The sequence below is a fragment of the Zalophus californianus genome, chromosome 13 (genome assembly GCF_009762305.2).
Source record: "Zalophus californianus isolate mZalCal1 chromosome 13, mZalCal1.pri.v2, whole genome shotgun sequence".
NCBI classification, from domain to species: Eukaryota; Metazoa; Chordata; class Mammalia; order Carnivora; family Otariidae; genus Zalophus; species Zalophus californianus.
The window spans coordinates 37,473,735-37,491,282 of record NC_045607.1 but is presented as its reverse complement, the minus strand read 5'-3'; the positions used below and the strand labels follow the sequence as shown (position 1 = coordinate 37,491,282).

General features: G+C 39.0%; 1 protein-coding gene across 3 annotated transcripts in view; it reads left to right on the top strand.

The window, feature by feature from the left end:
* Positions 1-17,548, top strand: part of UBAP1 (ubiquitin associated protein 1) — a 58,107-nt gene that overhangs the window by 18,641 nt on the left and 21,918 nt on the right. For 2 of the 3 annotated variants that reach the window (XM_027614930.2, XM_027614931.2), the window contains exon 2: positions 13,402-13,442. The exons of the other annotated variant lie outside the window; for it this stretch is intronic. In XM_027614930.2, coding sequence (XP_027470731.1) covers positions 13,402-13,442 — 41 coding nt within the window. The remainder of the gene's footprint in view (positions 1-13,401; positions 13,443-17,548) is intronic. 3 annotated transcript variants of the gene reach the window in all.

Sequence of the window (17,548 nt, the reverse complement as noted above, 5' to 3'; positions counted from 1 at the left end):
GATTAGACATGGTGCTAGGTGCTGGTAGGATTAAGAGGAACCCAACATTGAGGAAAATCCTTGTCTGGATTTCCTGACCCAATTTGGAATTAGCTAGAGGTTTTTTTTTTAATTTTATTTATTTGAAAGAGAGAGCAAGAGAATGAGTGTGGGGGGAGGGACAGAGGAAGAGGGAGAAGCGGGCTCCCCACTGAGTGGGGAGCCTGATGCTTGGCTGGATGCCAGGACCCTGAGATCATGCATGAGCTGAGCTGAAGGCAGATGCTTAACCAACTGAGCCACCCAGGTGCCCTGAATTAGCTAGAGTTCTTAACTGCAGTTCTCATGAAATCAGATTGGGATAGTAATTTACCTTGACAATACTATATTATCTTTTTATGTACTACATGTTGCTTTTTAAATTTGAGCAAGTTAATATTCCACTATAACCAGTTTGTATTAAACTATGTGAAATGAGCTTTGTATTGAGTCACTAGTTGCTCTTTTTTTTTTTTTTAAAGATTTTATTTATTCGAGAGAGAGAGAATGAGATAGAGAGCACGAGAGGGAAGAGGGTCAGAGGGAGAAGCAGACTCCCTGCCGAGCAGGGAGCCCGATGTGTGACTCGATCCCAGGACTCCAGGATCATGACCTGAGCCGAAGGCAGTCGCTTAACCAACTGAGCCACCCAGGCGCCCACTAGTTGCTCTTCTTATTGTCTTAAGTATATGATTAATAACTTTGTTAAAACTTAATTTGCAAGAGTAATTAGTGAGAAAACTGGTATATTACAACAGCTTGCCCTTTTTTGTCTTGTTTTCTTTTTTTTTTTTAAGATTTTATTTATTTATTTGACAGAGAGAGACACAGAGAGGGAACACAAGCAGGGGGAGTGGGAGAGGGAGAAGCAGGCCTCCCGCCGAGCAGGGAGCCCGATGTGGGGCTCGATCCCAGGACCCTGGGATCATGACCTGAGCCGAAGGCAGACGCTCAACGACTGAGCCACCCAGGCGCCCCTGTCTTTTGTTTTCTTAAGATTTATTTATATGAGAGAGAGTGGAAGAGGGTGCGTGCAGGCCGGGGAGGGGCAGAGGGAGAGGGAGAAAGAGAATCCTCAAATAGACTCCATGCCTAGCACACAGCCTGACACAGGGCTCAATTCCAGGACCCTGAGATACGATCTGAGCCAAAACCAAGAGTTGATGCTCAACTGACTGAGCCACCCAGGTGCCCCTATAGCAACTTGCCTTAAAATAGCCTTCATTTTCTGGCCCCTGGGTGGCTCAGTCGCTAAGTGTCTGCCTTTGGCTCAGGTCATGATCCCAGAGTCCTGGGATCGAGCCCCGCATTGGGCTCCCTGCTCCGTGAGAAGCCTGCTTCTCCCCCTCCTACTCCCCCTGCTTGTGTTCCTTCTCTCACTGTGTCTCTGTCAAATAAATAAATAAAATCTAAAAAAAAAATAGCCTTCATTTTCTGGGGCACTTGGATGGCTCAGTCAGATGAGCATGAGACCCTTGATGTCGGGGTTGTGAGTTTGAGCCCCATGTTGGGCATAGATTACTAAAAAAATAAATAAAAATAACCATCATATTCTATTTTTTCATAGGGTAAGTATTTTGTTGGATTTTAAGTCTTATTTTTGCTTTCCATGTAGAATGAAAACAGGGATTATATATTTGGGTAGTTGCATAATGTTACTATACCTTTGGTCGATCTGGAATTTATTTTAGGATGGAGTGTGAGGGGAGCATCCAGCTTTTTTCTAGGTGGCTACCCTATTGTTCCATCACTTCACAAATTTTATTTTTTTTTAAAGATCTTATTTATTTGTCAGAGAGAGCGTGCACACAAGCAGGGAGAGTGGCAGGCAGAGGAAAAAGCAGGCTCCCTGCTGAGCAAGGAGGTTGATGTGGGACTTGATCCCAGGACTTTGGGATCATGGCCTGAGCCGAAGGTAGACACTTAACCGACTAAGCCACCCAGGCATCCCAACACTTAACAAATTTTAAATGGCAGCTTTACTGTAGACTACATTTCCATATATTGGGTATTTTTAGGGATTTCTGTTCCCTTCCACTGACCTATGTGCCAGTATGGCAGAGCTGTTGTTATATCTTACAGTAAATATTTTAATATCTGACAGGCTAGTTTCCATAATTTTCTTCAGAATTTTCTTGGCCGCTGTTGCATATATTGTTATTTTCAGATGAACTTTAGAATCAGCTTTTCTAGTTAACAGAAGGCTGTAGTTTTCACTTTTATCATGCCACATTTATAGAGAAACTTAGGGAGAATTGATCTTAATGATGTTGTATGTCTTATCCAAGATTTATCATATGTTTTTCCAATTATGTAAATCCTCTTTTCTTTCGGTAGAGCTTTAGTTTCTTTCTTTGTATGTTAAGTTTATTTCTACTTCTTACCTTTTGTGGCACATTGTATGTTTCCATTATATTTCTTATCTATTTATTGTATACACGAAGGCTGTTTATTTCAGAATATTTCAGAATATACGTTGGAGATGCTTTGGTTCCAGACCGCCACAATAAACTGAACATCACAGTGAAGCAAGTCAAATGAATCTTTTAGTTTCTCGGTGCATATAAAAGTTATGTTTAGGGGCGCCTGGGTGGCTCAGTTGGTTAAGTGACTGCCTTCGGCTCAGGTTATGATCCTGGAGTCCCGCATCAGGCTCCCTGCTCAGTGGGGAGTCTGCTTCTCTCTCTGACCCTACACCCTCTCATGTACTCTCTCTCTCACACTCTCTCTCTCTCTCAAATAAATAAATAAAATCTTTAAAAAAATAAAAGTTATGTTTACAGTATACTGTAGTCTATTAAGTGTGCAATAGCATTGTGTCTAAAAAAACAATGTACATACCTTAATTAAAGAGTACTTCATCGCTAAAAAATACTACCCATCATCTGAGCTTTCAGCAGCTTGCAATCTTATTGTTTGTGGAGTGTCTTGCCTCAGTCTTGATGGCTCCTGACTTAGGGTGGTAGTTGCTAAAGGTCGGGGCGGCTGTGGCAAGTTCTTAAAGTAAGCAATGAAGTTTACTGCATCAGTTGACTCTTTCTTCCATGAACAATTACTCCTTAGCATGAGATGCTGTTTGATTACATTTTACCCACAGTAGAGCTTTCAGAATTGAATCATTCCTCTCAAACCTGCCACTGCTTTATCAGCTAAGTTTATGTAATGTTTGAAATCCTTTGTCATCAATTCAGCACACATGGCGTCTCCACCAGGAGGAGATTCCATCTCAAGAAACCACTTTTTCACCCATAAGGAGCAACTTCTGCATCCATTAAAGTTTTATCCTGAGATTATAGCAATTCAGACACATCGTCAGGCTCCAGTTCTGTTTCCCTTGCTTTTTCCACCCACATCTGCACTTACTTTCTCCACTGAAGTCTTGAAATTTCAATATGTGAAAAACAGTGTGAAGTGCAATAAAGCAAAGTACAGTAAGAAGTGTGCCTATATTAATTTGTACCCAGAAACACTTTATTCTATTCTCTTATATTTGTAATAATTTTTTCAGTTTTGGGGTTTCCCTGGGAAACAGTCTATTTTCCAACTTTTTATACCTTTTAACTTTTCATCTAATGTTAAATAACAATGTTAACAGATTATGATAATAATGGACATCATTATCTTGTTCCTGTGCTTAGTGGGAATCTTCTATTTCCCCATTAGTCAGCATTCTCTGACTTTGGTATTGAGAGAGATAGTTTTCGTTGTTGCTTTTAACCTCATGTTAAGGAGATGACTATATGACTTTTCTTAGATCTGTTAACAAATGGTGAAACGTATCAACACATGCCTGGTATTGAACTATCCTAAATTCATGGACTAAATTTTTACACTTGGATGTGATGTTTTCCTATAATGTATTACTAAATTTGATTTGTGCTTTTTATTTTGAGGATTTTTTTTATCTCTAGGCATACATGTGATTTTTCTGTAATTTTCTCTTTGGCATCAATATTATGCTTGCTTTTTAAAAAAAAAGAAAATTAGAAACTTTCCTTTTCCTGTGTTTTGGAACCATTAAAATCTCACTGCATTTAGATTTCTTTGGGGTTGCAAGAGCTCTTTGATGACTTTTTCTGTTTCCTCTGTAGTTATTGGCCTGGTTAAGATTTCTACCTCTGTGGAGTTAGTTTTGACAAATAATACTTTCCTAGAAGATCATCCATTTTATCCAGGTTCTCACATGTATTTGCAAAGAGATAAAGCAGTGGGGCGCCTGGGTGGCTCAGTCGTTAAGCGTCTGCCTTTGGCTCAGGTCATGATCCCAGGGTCCTGGGATCGAGCCCCAAATTGGGCTCCCTGCTCAGCGGGAAGCCTGCTTCCCCTTCTCCCACTCCTCCTGCTTGTGTTCCCTCTCTCACTGTCTCTCTCTGTCAAATAAATAAAATCTTTAAAGAAGAAAAAGATAAAGCAGTGTTTGGATTATTTTAATTTCCTCTATTTTGTACACTTATTTTCTCTTTTTAAAATTAAGTTAGTTGGATGGTTTATGTTTTTTCCAAAGAACCAGCTCTTGGGTTTATTTATTAATCATTTTTCTGATTTTAATTGGTTATTTTCTGCTTATGTCCTTACTGTTTCCATCTTGTGCTTTCCTTAGATGGTCCCTATGCTGTGAATTTTTTTCTTAGTACTTTTGTTGCTGTGAATTTTCCTGATTACTACTTTAGCTGAATATTGTAGATTCTCAAATGCAATATTTTCGTTGTCATTTTCTGCAGTTTTATTTTTGGTTCCCTCTTCGATCAAGAGACAGTATAGAAATTCAGGTAGTAGGACCTTTTTGTTGTCTGATGTAATTAATTTCTAATTTTTTTTCTTGCCTTTGATTATAATTGGCTGTGCTGTTTCTGATTTTGAATATTTATTGGAATTTTCTTTGTGGCCTAGTATTTACTTAGGTTTTTGTAAAGTGTTCTGTGGGTACTTTCGGTATATTGTGCTTTCAGGGTGCTTTTGATATGATATAAATTATATTTATCTTATTAATTATGTATTTCTACTTAGTTCTTCTGTTTCCTATAGTTTTTGTTTCATGAGTGGTGATGCAGTGTTACTTGGGGCAGTTCATAATGTTAGCTTTTCATCATGGATTACATCCTTTATCATCAATAAAGTAAAACAGCTGTTACACTTCCATGAAGTCTGTAACCTTGGACCATTTGTGTGGTATTCTTACTGGCCTTAGAAACTACTGATTGAGGGGCGCTTGGGTGGCCCAGTTGTTAAGCATCTGCCTTCAGCTCGGGTCATGATTCCAGGGTCCTGGGATCGAGCCCCACATTGGGCTCCCTGCTCTGCGGGGGGCTTGCTTCTCCCTCTCCCAGTCCCTCTGCTTGTGTTCCCTCTCTTGCTGTGTCTCTCTTTGTCAAATAAATAAAAATCTTTAAAAAAAGGGGGGGTGCCTGGGTGGCTCAGTTGTTAAACGTCTGCCTTCGGCTCAGGTCATGATCTCAGGACCCTGGGATCAAGCCCCACATCAGCTCTCTGGCGGGAAGCTTGCTTCTCCTCCCATTCCCTCTGCTTGTGTTCCCTCTCTCGCTGTCTCTTTCTCTGTCAAATAAATACAAATCTTTAAAAAAAAAAAAACTGATTTATTGGGGTGCCTGGGTGGCTCAGCCGGTTAAGTGTCTGCCTTTCGCTCAGGTCATGATCCCAGGGTCCTGGGATTGAGCCCCGCATCGGGCTCCCTCCTCAGCGGGGAGCCTGCTTCTCCTTCTCCCTCTGCTTGCCACTCCCCCTGCTTGTGCTCTCTCTCTGTCTCAAATAAATGAATAAAGTCTTAAAAAAAAAAAAAACTACTGATTTATTCTTTTTTTATTATATTTTCTCTCTCTGGGGTCATGATCTTTCATTAGTTACATACTGTGGTGTTTCTGTTTAGTCCCCTTATAGGTATCTGGGGTATTCTTTCCTTCTCTTGCTCCCTAGGCTTTTTTTTTTTTTTCCTAATTACGGAGTGTGTCAATCAGTAGATATGTGCTCAGTATAGAAAACCTGGAAAGCAAATAGCACAAAAGAAAAGACCAAAAGCCCCACATTGTAAACCCATCATCCAAATACAACCACCATTATAAGACTATGTCTTACTCCTATTTGTTTCCGTATTTACACAGACCTGTTCCCCTCTTTTCCAAAATTGCAGGGCCCATTAGATCTTGTTTCTGCAGGTTAGTGACTCAAATTTAGATTTTCCATTTTTGCACTCTGAAACAGTGGTGTTCAGGACAAATCCGACTGAATAAGCAGTATTCCAGCTGAATTGAAAGAAGAAATTAATGCATAAAGAAAAGCTTACTGGGGTTATTGAAGTGCTCTTCAGTATGAATCTGTTTACTGTTGACCTGTGTTTTTGGCCTTCCATTTTTAGCCAAATATGCTGATGTGTAGCAGCCAATAATAAGGGAACTTAGTTTTGTAAACACAGAGCTGTGGACAGTGATAGATCCTGAAAATAGTATTTCTGGCCAGTTCTCAGACTTGAAACTGAAAGTAAGGTCTCAAACTCAGTTCAGTGTTTACAGCCATATTCTTCACTCAAAATAAGTCTAAACATTCAAAGATCTACATTTTGTGTATAGTTTACTGGTAGAGTACTTGGCAAATGGTTTATTTTCTAAGTTATATACATATATATATTTTGTATATATATATATTATATATATTTTTAGAGATTTTATTTATTTGACAGAGACACAGCAAGAGAGGGAACACAAGCAGGGCGAGTGGGAGAGGGGGAAGCAGGCTTCCCGCCGAGCAGGGAGCCCGATGGAGGGCTCTATCCCAGGACTCTGGGATCATGACCTGAGCCGAAGGCAGATGCTTAACGACTGAGCCACCCAGGCACCTGTGTATATATATATATATATTTTTAAGATTTTTTTCATTTGAGAGAGAGAGTACGAGGTGCGGGACGGGCAGATGGAGAGAAAGAGGCAGACTCCTGCTTCCCCTGAGGAGGAAGCCAGATGCAGGGCTTGATCCTAGGATCCTGAGATCATGACCTGAGCCGAAGGCAGGTGCCCAAACTACTGAGCCACCCAGGCGCCCCTCCAAGTTATATGTTTACCAATCTTTGTTGAGCTCTTGCTGTGTCTCAGGCAGTATGCTAGGATATCTATCTGTATAAAATTTTTTAAATAATTATATTCATTTGAGGTTATTATTTTATATGTGATATAGGAAATGGTTTCCAGACTTTTGGGTTTCATGGGCCACTAAAGTTTAAAAAGAGGGATGCAATTAATGTGGTTGCCAGCTTTTTATTTTGTCACTAAAGGACATCTTTTAGAAGTTACCATGGGGGTGCCTGGGTGGCTCAGTCACTTAAGTATCTGACTTCAGCTCAGGTCATGATCTCAGGGTCCTGGGATCGAGCCCAGCATCGGGCTCCGTGCTCACTGGGAGAGTGTGCTTGTCCCTCACCCTCTCCTTATGCCCCTCCTCCTGCTTGTACCCTCTGTCTCTATCTCAAATAAATAAATAAAATCTTAACAAACAAAATTACTGTGTATAGTAAATGATATTCTGAATACTGAATATTTAATTTGGGAACATAAATATTTTTGCTTTTCTTTATTCTAGTGTTACAGATTCATGGTATGTTTAGGGTTGGCTGTTTATTCAGTCTACTACCCTTTTATTTTACTGTTGAGAGAACTAAGACCAAAATGTCTCTGAGATCTGTGAGAAATTAAAGCTTTTTCTGATGAATTTAGTATAGCATTGTATGGACATACTAATAGTCATTACATGTGTCATTTTTGTCATATACATGTTGGTATGAATGCTAGTTGTATGGGTGTTAACTTTGTTTTTAGACTTGAAATTTGATGATTCCCAGAGCCATTTTTTTCTGTAAGAGAATTTCCTGGATTAATTTGTATCTGGGGAAATTCCTGATTGCAGCTCTTAATTGCAGTGTAATGTGTGACAGTGATAGCTTACTGAGATATTAAATTGCTATGTATTAGGAAACTTTGTAAGAATGTAATTTCATATAATAGGAATTTAATGATATAAGAAAGGGAAGAAAGAAAATGAGATCATCAATACAATTGCCTTGGGCTTTCTCTTCCCCTTGTGAAAGGGCCTGCGCCTTGGCAGGATGTTTACATTCTCTTGGTCGGTTACCCCTACCCTCCTCACCTTGCCTTTTTCCATTCCTTATCTCATGTCTTCTGTTTCTTGCACTCTGGCTTCTCCTCTCCCTGCAGTTCTGTTCTTCTTAACCTCTTTCCCTATCTCTTTTTGTTCTTGAATGTCTTTAATTAGTGATTTAAATTTTAAGTTACTGGCTTTTCATCCTGTAGCATTTGAATTGAAGTGGCACTGAACTGGCAAAAATAGAACATTGCTGTTAAGTTCTTTGGTGCTTCAGGGAAGTCTACATTTTATTAGTGTAAAAGCTTATGCGTTAAGAATGTGTGCAAAAAAAAAAGTGTTCTATTCTTATTTCTGCTTGATACTTTTCCTTTAATATATGTGTTTATATATATTTTAGTGGAAATTTATGATAACTTAGGATTTTTTTTTCCTCCTATGAGTACTTACAGTTTTATGTTGGGGGCAAATGTATTTTTTTCAGTCTTGTTTTGTGTACATTTATTACATGTTAAGTAATTCAGTCCAACTTGTAAAAACATTTTAAAACTTGTACTTGGGGCGCCTGGGTGGCTCAGTCATGTGAGTATCTGACTCTTGGTTTTGGGTCAGATCATGATCTCAGGGTCCTGAGATGGAGTCCCATGTTGGGCTCCACATTCATTGGGGAGTTTGCTTGAGATTCTCTATCTCCCTCTGCATCACCACCCCCCCCCAGCGCATGCGGGCACACTCTCTCTCTCAAATCCTTAAAAAAAGAATCATACTTATTTTTCCATTATGTTTTTAATAATCATTTTTAATTGCATTACAACTTATTTTTTGAGTTTTCCATTATTTAATCATTTCTCCATAATTGAACATTTAGATTATAGAAGGGTATTATAAGAAATGGTTAAAATTAAATAAAATATAGGAAGTTGATAAGGAAATATAAATATATATGTATGTTTCTCACTTGATTTTTCTCCGATGTTCCAGGAAAAAAAATTGACCCTAAGTAGCTATTAAAATGCTGTTAGTCTTTGAAAGACAGTGAAGTTTTACTGCATAGCAATTAGAAAATCTTTACTGTAAGTGACCAAATATGAATTTCTTAACATTCTTAAGGTTTGGGGAAAACATGAGTTGCATTCAGTGAACTATTTTAATATTTAAAGAAGCCTCCAAGAAAATCTACATTTTATCAGCTCTATTGAGGCATATTTTTAAAGAATTTATATCCTTTTATTTAGTATATTTTAATTCTCACTTTTTATTTTTAATAGAAATTTTGCTTTGTTGCAGATAATATGCATGCTTTAACATGGGGGATAGGGGAGTTTTTTATTTGCATTTGCCTGACTAATGAATTGAACATCATCTCATGTGCTTCTTGGTTATCTGTATATCTTCTTTGGAGAATTGATTATTCATATTCTTTTGCCCATTTCTAGTTGGGTTATTTGTCTTTATTATTGAGTTGTGGAGTTATTTATGTATTCTAGATACAATCCCCTTATCACATACATCACTTGCAAATACATTTTTCTTCCATTCTCTGGGTTGTCTTTTGGTTGAACCTTTTAAAAAAAGCCATTAAGGGTCACCTGGGTGGCTCAGTTGGTTAAGCGACTGCCTTCGGCTCAGGTCATGATCTTCGAGTCCCAGGATTGAGTCCTGCATCGGGCTCCCTGCTTGGTGAGGAGCCTGCTTCTCCCTCTAACCCTCCCCCCTCTCATGTACTCTCTCTCTCTCTCAAAATAAATAAATCTTTAAAAAAAAAAGCCATTAAGAATCCATTTAGGGACACCTGGCTGGCTCAGTTAGTAGAGCTTGCGACTCTTGATTTCAGGGTCATGAGTTCAAGCCCCATGTTGGGCATAGAGCCTGTTTAAAAAAAAAAAAAATCCATTTAAAGTTGGTGAGACTTCTTAAAATATTTGTGATGTTAGCTGCTTCTGGGGATTGTTTGCAAAATTATTTTTTAAATTAGAGGCTCGAGCTTCTCCCAAACCATTTACCTCTCAAAAACAGCTGCTTTTTCAAACAGCTGATATCCCACAATATTAATAAATATCAGGGACATATAGATGAAAATGCTCATTTTCTGCACCTGTCTGTCGCAGCTGTCTTTGCTGTGTGCTTAAATATTGCTTTTTTCTCAGCAGAGACTGAAGTACATTTCTACTCTATGCCTATGTGTGAAGGTTGAGACTGCTAAGAATCTTGTTTCTTGGTTTTAGGAGTCTCACTGTATTGTGGTTTATGTACATTTTGATGACCCTGTAGTGTGTACACCAATGAAATATCTGCACATATAAAAAGCTTTAATTATTTTCAGCATGGTTTGTTGTTTCTTTGAAAATTGATGATCCATATACTTTATAATTTTAACTCTCCATTAGAATTAGAATATCAACCACAATATTTAGTCCTCACATCATGCTGGAAAACTGAAACTTTTAAAGTAAAGCTTTAAAGAAATTATAAAATAAATACCTGTTTGCCATAGGATGTTCAGAAACCGTAGAGAAATGTTATGAATTATTCCCAGTTCTACCACCTAGAGGCAGCCACTTTTTTAAAAAGTTTTATTCATTTTTAAAAAGATTTTGTTTTTAAATCTCTACACCCCCCGTGGGACTCAGATCTACAACTCTGAGATCAAGAGTCGCTTGCTCTATGGACTGAGCAAGTCATGTGCCCCTTACGTAATACTTTCTATCCTTTATAGTACGTGGCAGCTAACATTACATTTCTTTTCTTTTTTTTTTTAAAAATTTTATTTATTTATTTGAGAGAGAGAATGAGAGACAGCATGAGAGGGAAGAGGGTCAGAGGGAGAAGCAGGCTCCCCGCTGAGCAGGGAGCCCGATGTGGGACTCAATCCCGGGGCTCCAGGATCACGACCTGAGCCGGAGGCAGTCGCTTAACCAACTGAGCCACCCAGGCGCCCTAACATTACTTTTCTATTCCTATAGTTTTGCCTATTTTCTTTCTTTCTTTCCTTTTTTTAAAAGATTTTATTTATTTGACAGAGACAGTGAGAGCAGGAACACAAGCAGGGGTAGTGGGAGAGGGAGAAGCAGGTTTCCTGCTGAGCAGGGAGCCCGAAGTGGGGCTTGATCCCAGGACCCTGGGATCATGACCTGAGCTGAAGGCAGACGCTTAACGACTGAGCCACCCAGGCGCCCCTGTTTTCTATTACTATAGTTTAAGTAGAATCATATAATATGTAACCTTTAGAGCCTGGCTTCTTTCACTTACCATGATGAATTTGAAAATTGTCCATGTTGTGGTGGTGTTGTATTATATACCATGTACAGTTCATCCATGTATTTAAAGATTTTATTTATTTATTTATTTTAGAGAGCGGGGGAGGAGCAGAGGGAGGGAGACAGGCAGACTCTGTGCTTAGTGTGGAGCCCGATGGGGGACTCAATGCGGGGCTCAATTTCAGGACCCTGAGATCATGATCTGATATCAAGAGTCAGATGCTCAATTAACTGAGCCACCCAGGTGCCCCTGTCTGTTCATCCATTTAAAGTGTATAGTGTTGGGGCATCTGGGTGGCTCAGTCGTTAAGTGTCTGCCTTCGGCTCAGGTTGTCCTGGGATCGAGCCCTGCGTCGGGCTCCCTGCTCGGCGGGAAGCCTGCTTCTCCCTCTCCCACTCCCCCTGCTTGTGTTCCCTCTCTCGCTGTGTCTCTCTCTGTCAAATAAATAAAATCTTTATTGTTTTTTTTTCAGTTTCTTTTTTTTTTTAAGATTTTATTTAGGACCCTGGGATCATGACCTGAGCCGAAGGCAGTTGCTTAACGACTGAGCCACCCAGGCGCCCCAATAAATAAAATCTTTAAAAAATAAAAAAAATAAAGTGTATGGGGTGCCTGGCTGGTTCATTCGGAAGAGTATGAGACTCTTTATCTCACGGTCATGAGTTCAAGCCCCATGTTGAGTGTAGAGATTTAGAGATTATGTAAATAAATAAAACTTAAAAAAAAATCAGCTTGTTAATTTCTTTTAAAAAAAGCCTGTGCAGATTTTAATTCTATTGAATAATTTTCACAAGATAGGTGCAATATACTTGTCCTTTTTTTTTTTTAACCTTTCGTGGAAAGCATCAGTATGATGCCTTCCACTGTATTGTAATGCAGGCTAATAGACAACAGACCATAAATTCATATAGCTAACCTTAATTTTTTTCCTGCTTACATTTTTTTCCTTGCTTATATTTTTAAGTTTGAGGTATAAACACCATATCAAGGGCGATAGACTGACTTTTAGGTTGAAGAGCTCAGATTTGTTTAAGACAGGACTTCAGACTTAACTTTTATAGGGGCCGAAAATGCAAAGATGTGTGGTTTTATGTTTTTTTCCTTCACTTAAAAAGTTCTTTTTAAGATTTTGTTTATTTGAGAGAGAGAGAGTGAGAGCATGAGCACAAGTCGGGGGAGGCAGAGGGAGAAGTAGACTCCCCACAGAGCAGGGAGCCTGATGCTGGGCTCCATCCCAGGACCCTGGGATCATGACCTTAGCTGAAGGCAGACACTCAACCGACTAAGCCACCCAGGCGCCTGCCCCTTCCTTCACTTAAAACATTTTTATACTAATTAAGCAGTACAGATTATATGTCATTCATTCCCCACTTACTATTAGAGTTAGTTGCCAGCAAAAGGTTCTATATTTGTATAACTGGATAAAGAGATATTTTTCTTAATCTGTTATTGACAGATTTGTAGTTTGTGTCAAGAAGGTGTTTTGTACTTTTTTCCTTTTGATAGTTCACATATAAACTGCTCAATGGCTAGTATGTTATTCTCATGTTCTCATATATGTATTCTCATATATATATACACACATTTTAATTTTTTAATTTTTATATTCTTTATATTTTTAAAGATTTATTTGTCAGAGAGAGAGAGAGGGAGAGAGAGACTGAGCAAGCAGGGGGAGTGGCAGACAGAGGGAAAAGTAGGCTCCCCGCTGAGCAAGGAGCCCGATACAGGACTCAATCCCAGGACTCGGATCATGACCTGAGCTGAAGGCAGATGCTCAACCCACTGAGCCACCCAGGCGGCTCCACATGCACATTTTTAGAACATGCAGATTTTAGAAATGTTTAACTTTTCTCTCGATAACTAATATGTCCTCCTTTCTCCTTTCTTTTTTAAGATTTTGGGACTGAGAAGTTTGAGGATTGTGTTCTGGTTTCTTTTTTGTAGTCTCAATTTTTCATAATGATTTGTTTATATCCCCTCAGAGCATCATGTACTTAAAAATATTACTTTGTTTTTCAGGTTCTAAATGGCTTCTAAGAAGTTGGGTGCAGATTTTCATGGTAAGTGGACTGTTAGATATCATGGTTTAAGTTATGATTTGATCAGAGGATTTGAAATTACTTAACGTTGTCTAAGTAAGTGCCCCTTTTTGTTTATTTTAAATGAACAGCTTGAGAAAAGTTGTACAACAGTGTAGCATATACATTCCAATGGATTTCAGGTATTGAAGTAGATAAGTTTTAGAGTCTCTGTGATTATTGTACTTGAAACTACCAGAGGTGGATAGGGAGCCTACCTATTTTTATTGTTTTTCAGCAGTATTTTGAAGTAGTTACTTTCCCTTTCTTACTCTCTGGTCATAGCTCTTGGTCATCTCAGGTGTGAAAAGCTCTAGTATATGTGCTGCCGAAGCGAGCACAGGTGTGAAAAACTCTAAACCTTTAGTTAATACTTAATAATGTTTTGCTTTAATGTCCATCCCTGTTGTCCTCCCTCCCTGCCCCACAGTGATAGGAAGTAATTGCTACAAATAAACTGTGATCAGTAATTACAGAAATGTTAGTAATAGTAATTACAATTTTGCATTTGAAACGAATAGTTTATCATCTTTTTCTAAGATACACCTTTCAAAACTGAATACATTAATAAACTTTATTATCTGCATTTGGGAGGAAAGGAGGTGCCTAAGAAGTTAAAGTTAGATTCTCATTTCATACAGTAGAAGATAAGAATTAAATACCAGAAATATCCAAACAACACAGTTATTTTAAAAGGGTTTTTGAGGGGCGCCTGGGTGGCTCAGTTGGTTGGGCAACTGCCTTTGGCTCAGGTCATGATCCCAGGGTCATGAGATTGAGCCCCACGTCAGTCTCCTTGCTCAGTGGGGAGCCTGCTTCTCCCTCTCCCTCTGCCTACTACTCCGCCTGCTTGTGCTCTCTCTCTCTCTGTTAAATAAATAAATAAAATCTTAAAAAAAATAAAAGGGTTTTTGGGGGTGCCTGGCAGCTCAGTCAGTTAAGCATCTGACTCTTGGATTTCTGCTTAGGTCATGATCTCAGGGTTGTGAGATCAGCTATGCTTCAGGCTCCGTAATGGGCGTGGAGCCTGCTTTAAGATTGTCTCTCTCCTCTCTCTGCTTCCCTCCCCTGCCCCTTTAAAAAAATGAAGGTTTTTAAAGCTAATCTTCCATTTTTAAAATCATGTCATTATAAGAATGATTTGCCAGACCACATGACAACATATGTTGGTATGCTCTTCTGGTTGTTTGATTGTATCAGTCACCTGAATCAGTCTGCAGCAGCAGTCACTGGGATTCTAACTTGCTTATATATTTTATATAACAGTTTAATATTTTGAATTACCATTGTGCATATGCTTACATACATCAGTTGTATGTGTTTTGTTAGGTCCTTTTGGAGTTAAGTCAGTCACACTCTGGAATTTGCATTCTTTATAGCAGGTCAGGCATCAGATCTGCCAGGTAAGCTATTTCCTGTTGTCTAAGGACTATTAGACAATATTTTCAAAGTATTCAAATGATAGTAGATAGATCTGAAGTTGCCTGTGGATCACTTTTTTAAGGAAAAAGAGAGGACAGAGCAAAGGACAGAGGAAAGGCCTGGGGAGAGAAAATAGCAAAAAAAAAATTTAAGCTTATATCTTATTTCAAAAGATAAGCTATATATCTCGACTCTTTGGGAAATCCTTTTTTTAAAATTTTTTTTTAAAGATTTTTATTTATTCATTTGTGGGAGAGAGAGAGAACAAGCAGGGGGAGAGGCAGAGGGAGAGGGAGAAGCAGACTCCCTGCTGAGCAAGGAGCCCAATGTGGAACTCGATCCCAGGACCCTGGGATCATGACCTGAGCCGAAGGCAGACGCTTAACCATCTGAGCCAACCAGGCGCCTGGGAAGTCCTTTTTGACTGGAGTGAAAATAAGATGGACCCCAGGTTATGTGTTCCGGCTAAACAGTTCAGAGAGAAGATTCTAATTTTGAAGTTACCTGATCAATAACTTTTTTAGAAATTCCTCCATCTCCTTACATTCCTCACCAAAATTTTGTTGTTTGAGTGAAGCATTCTACCTCCACGCCCATCGTGGGGGTTGAACTCACAACCCTGAGATCAAGACCTGAGGTGAGATCAAGAGTCAGATGCTTAACCAACTGTGCCACCCAGCTGCCCCAAGAAAAGATTTTTTTCTCTTTCTCTTTTCAGCTTCTGCTTTAAACTGCTGAGCTCCTACTTGAATTTCTATAGCTTTGAAGTTTTTAAAGAATCTTATTTTTAGATATTATGTAGCTTAAGGAATAGAAATTAAAGGAAATAGGCAAAAAATCTTAAAAAAAATATTTTTTTTTTGGGGGGGAGAATAGCAATCTTGTCAGCAACTGAGTGCAGGAAATCAAGTTTAGCCTGGTCTTACAGGGCTGAAATTAGAAAGCCAGGAAACTAAGGCTTGTACTTCCCCCATCTCTCAGGAAGCTCCATAGCCTTTCCTTACTGCTTTTCTCTGCGGGCGTGCTCCATTTTTATTCTGTTTATAGACTTGCTTTCTTGACCTACTTTTGTAGAGTGCATAGGGTGAAAAATGGCCACCCCCCCCATTATGATGCAGCTTGCTAGTTGATCTTTCAGTTTAAGTGGCTAGCATCATATAGCTCAAAGTTTTTCTGTCTTTCGGGCAAGGGAGTATCTGATTGGTACAGCCTAGCTTATAGGCCTGTGGATTGATTCTCCCTAAGGTAGGTATTATCTGACTGGTCCATTGGGGTTAGTGGGTGTGTGTGTGTATAATTCTTCCAGGGCATTTAGGGTGTGGACAAGGAGGTAACATCTGCTCTTGTGACTGGATATTAAATTGTTTTTTTTCTTTTTAAATATTTGGGCTGACTAGATCCTGTGCTGTGACTAGTATTTGTTTTACCTTCAAGTTCATGTTTTGTTTTGTTTTTTAAGATTTTATTTATTTGTCAGAGAGAGGGTGTGTATGCGCACAAGCAGGGAGAGTGTTAGGCTAAGGGAGAAGCAGGCTTTCCGCTGAGCAAGGAGGCCAATGCAGGACTTGATCCCAGGACCCTGGGATGATGACCTGAGCTGAAGACAGACCGCTTAACCAACTAATACATCCGAGTGCTTCCCTCAAGTTCATTTTTTTCAACTAAGGTTGAACTTCTTCCACTGTCATTAATAACTTCATATCCCTAAATAACAGAATAAGAGAATAAGCAGTTAATTCTGAAAGACCTTTAAAAATATTGTTTTTTTATATTATATAAATTGCAAACCCTTGGCTCAGTTTAAATCAGGCCTTTCTTGGAGTCTGGTGTTTTAAAATGTTAATTGTCTTTAGTTTTTAACTTACTTTCCACTTTAAGAAAAAAGTTATTTTCCGGAAGAGATTTCTTATTTTTTATTTATTTATTTTTTTTAGAGAGAGTGTGTGTGTGAACGAGCATTCAAGCAGTTGGGGAGGGGGAGAGGGAGAGAATTTTTTTTTTAAGATTTTATATATTTGACAGCATGTACAAAAAGGGAGAGTGGCAGGCAGAGGGAGAGGGAGAAGCTGGCTCCCTGTGGAACAGGGAGCCTGATGTGGGGTTCAATCCCAGGACCCCAAGATCATGACCTGAGCCAAAGGCGGATGCTTAACCAACTGAGCCACCCAGGTGCCCCTAAGTGCTTTTTGGCTTAGGTCATGATCTTGGGGTTCTGGGATGGAGCCCTGCTGAGTGGGGAGTCTGCTTCTCCTTCTCCCTCTTTCCCTCCCCCCAACTTGTGCTCACTCACTCTCGCTCTATCTCAAATAAATAAAATTGAAAAAAGTTTCAACAAACAAATTCCTCTTTTAATATCTGAGAAGATGCCTTGAGATTCTAATATAGGAAAAAATAAGTCTGTATAATCAGATAAAACTTAATAAACCTGAACTCCTTCCTTTGTAAGGCCAGGCTGTCCTATTTATGACCATTGAGCTAGCTAACTTCTGAGGGAGGTTCATTTTGCCCTTGGTTTAATTTCTCCTAGGATATTGAAATACTTTTTCTGCTGAGTGATAGATAAAGATGTTTTATTTTAAATTGTTTTTAAAGTTGATCTGTTACTGCTTTACAGTGTAATGTAAAGAAGTTGGCCATCATTTAATCATTGCTCCCCTACCCCCACC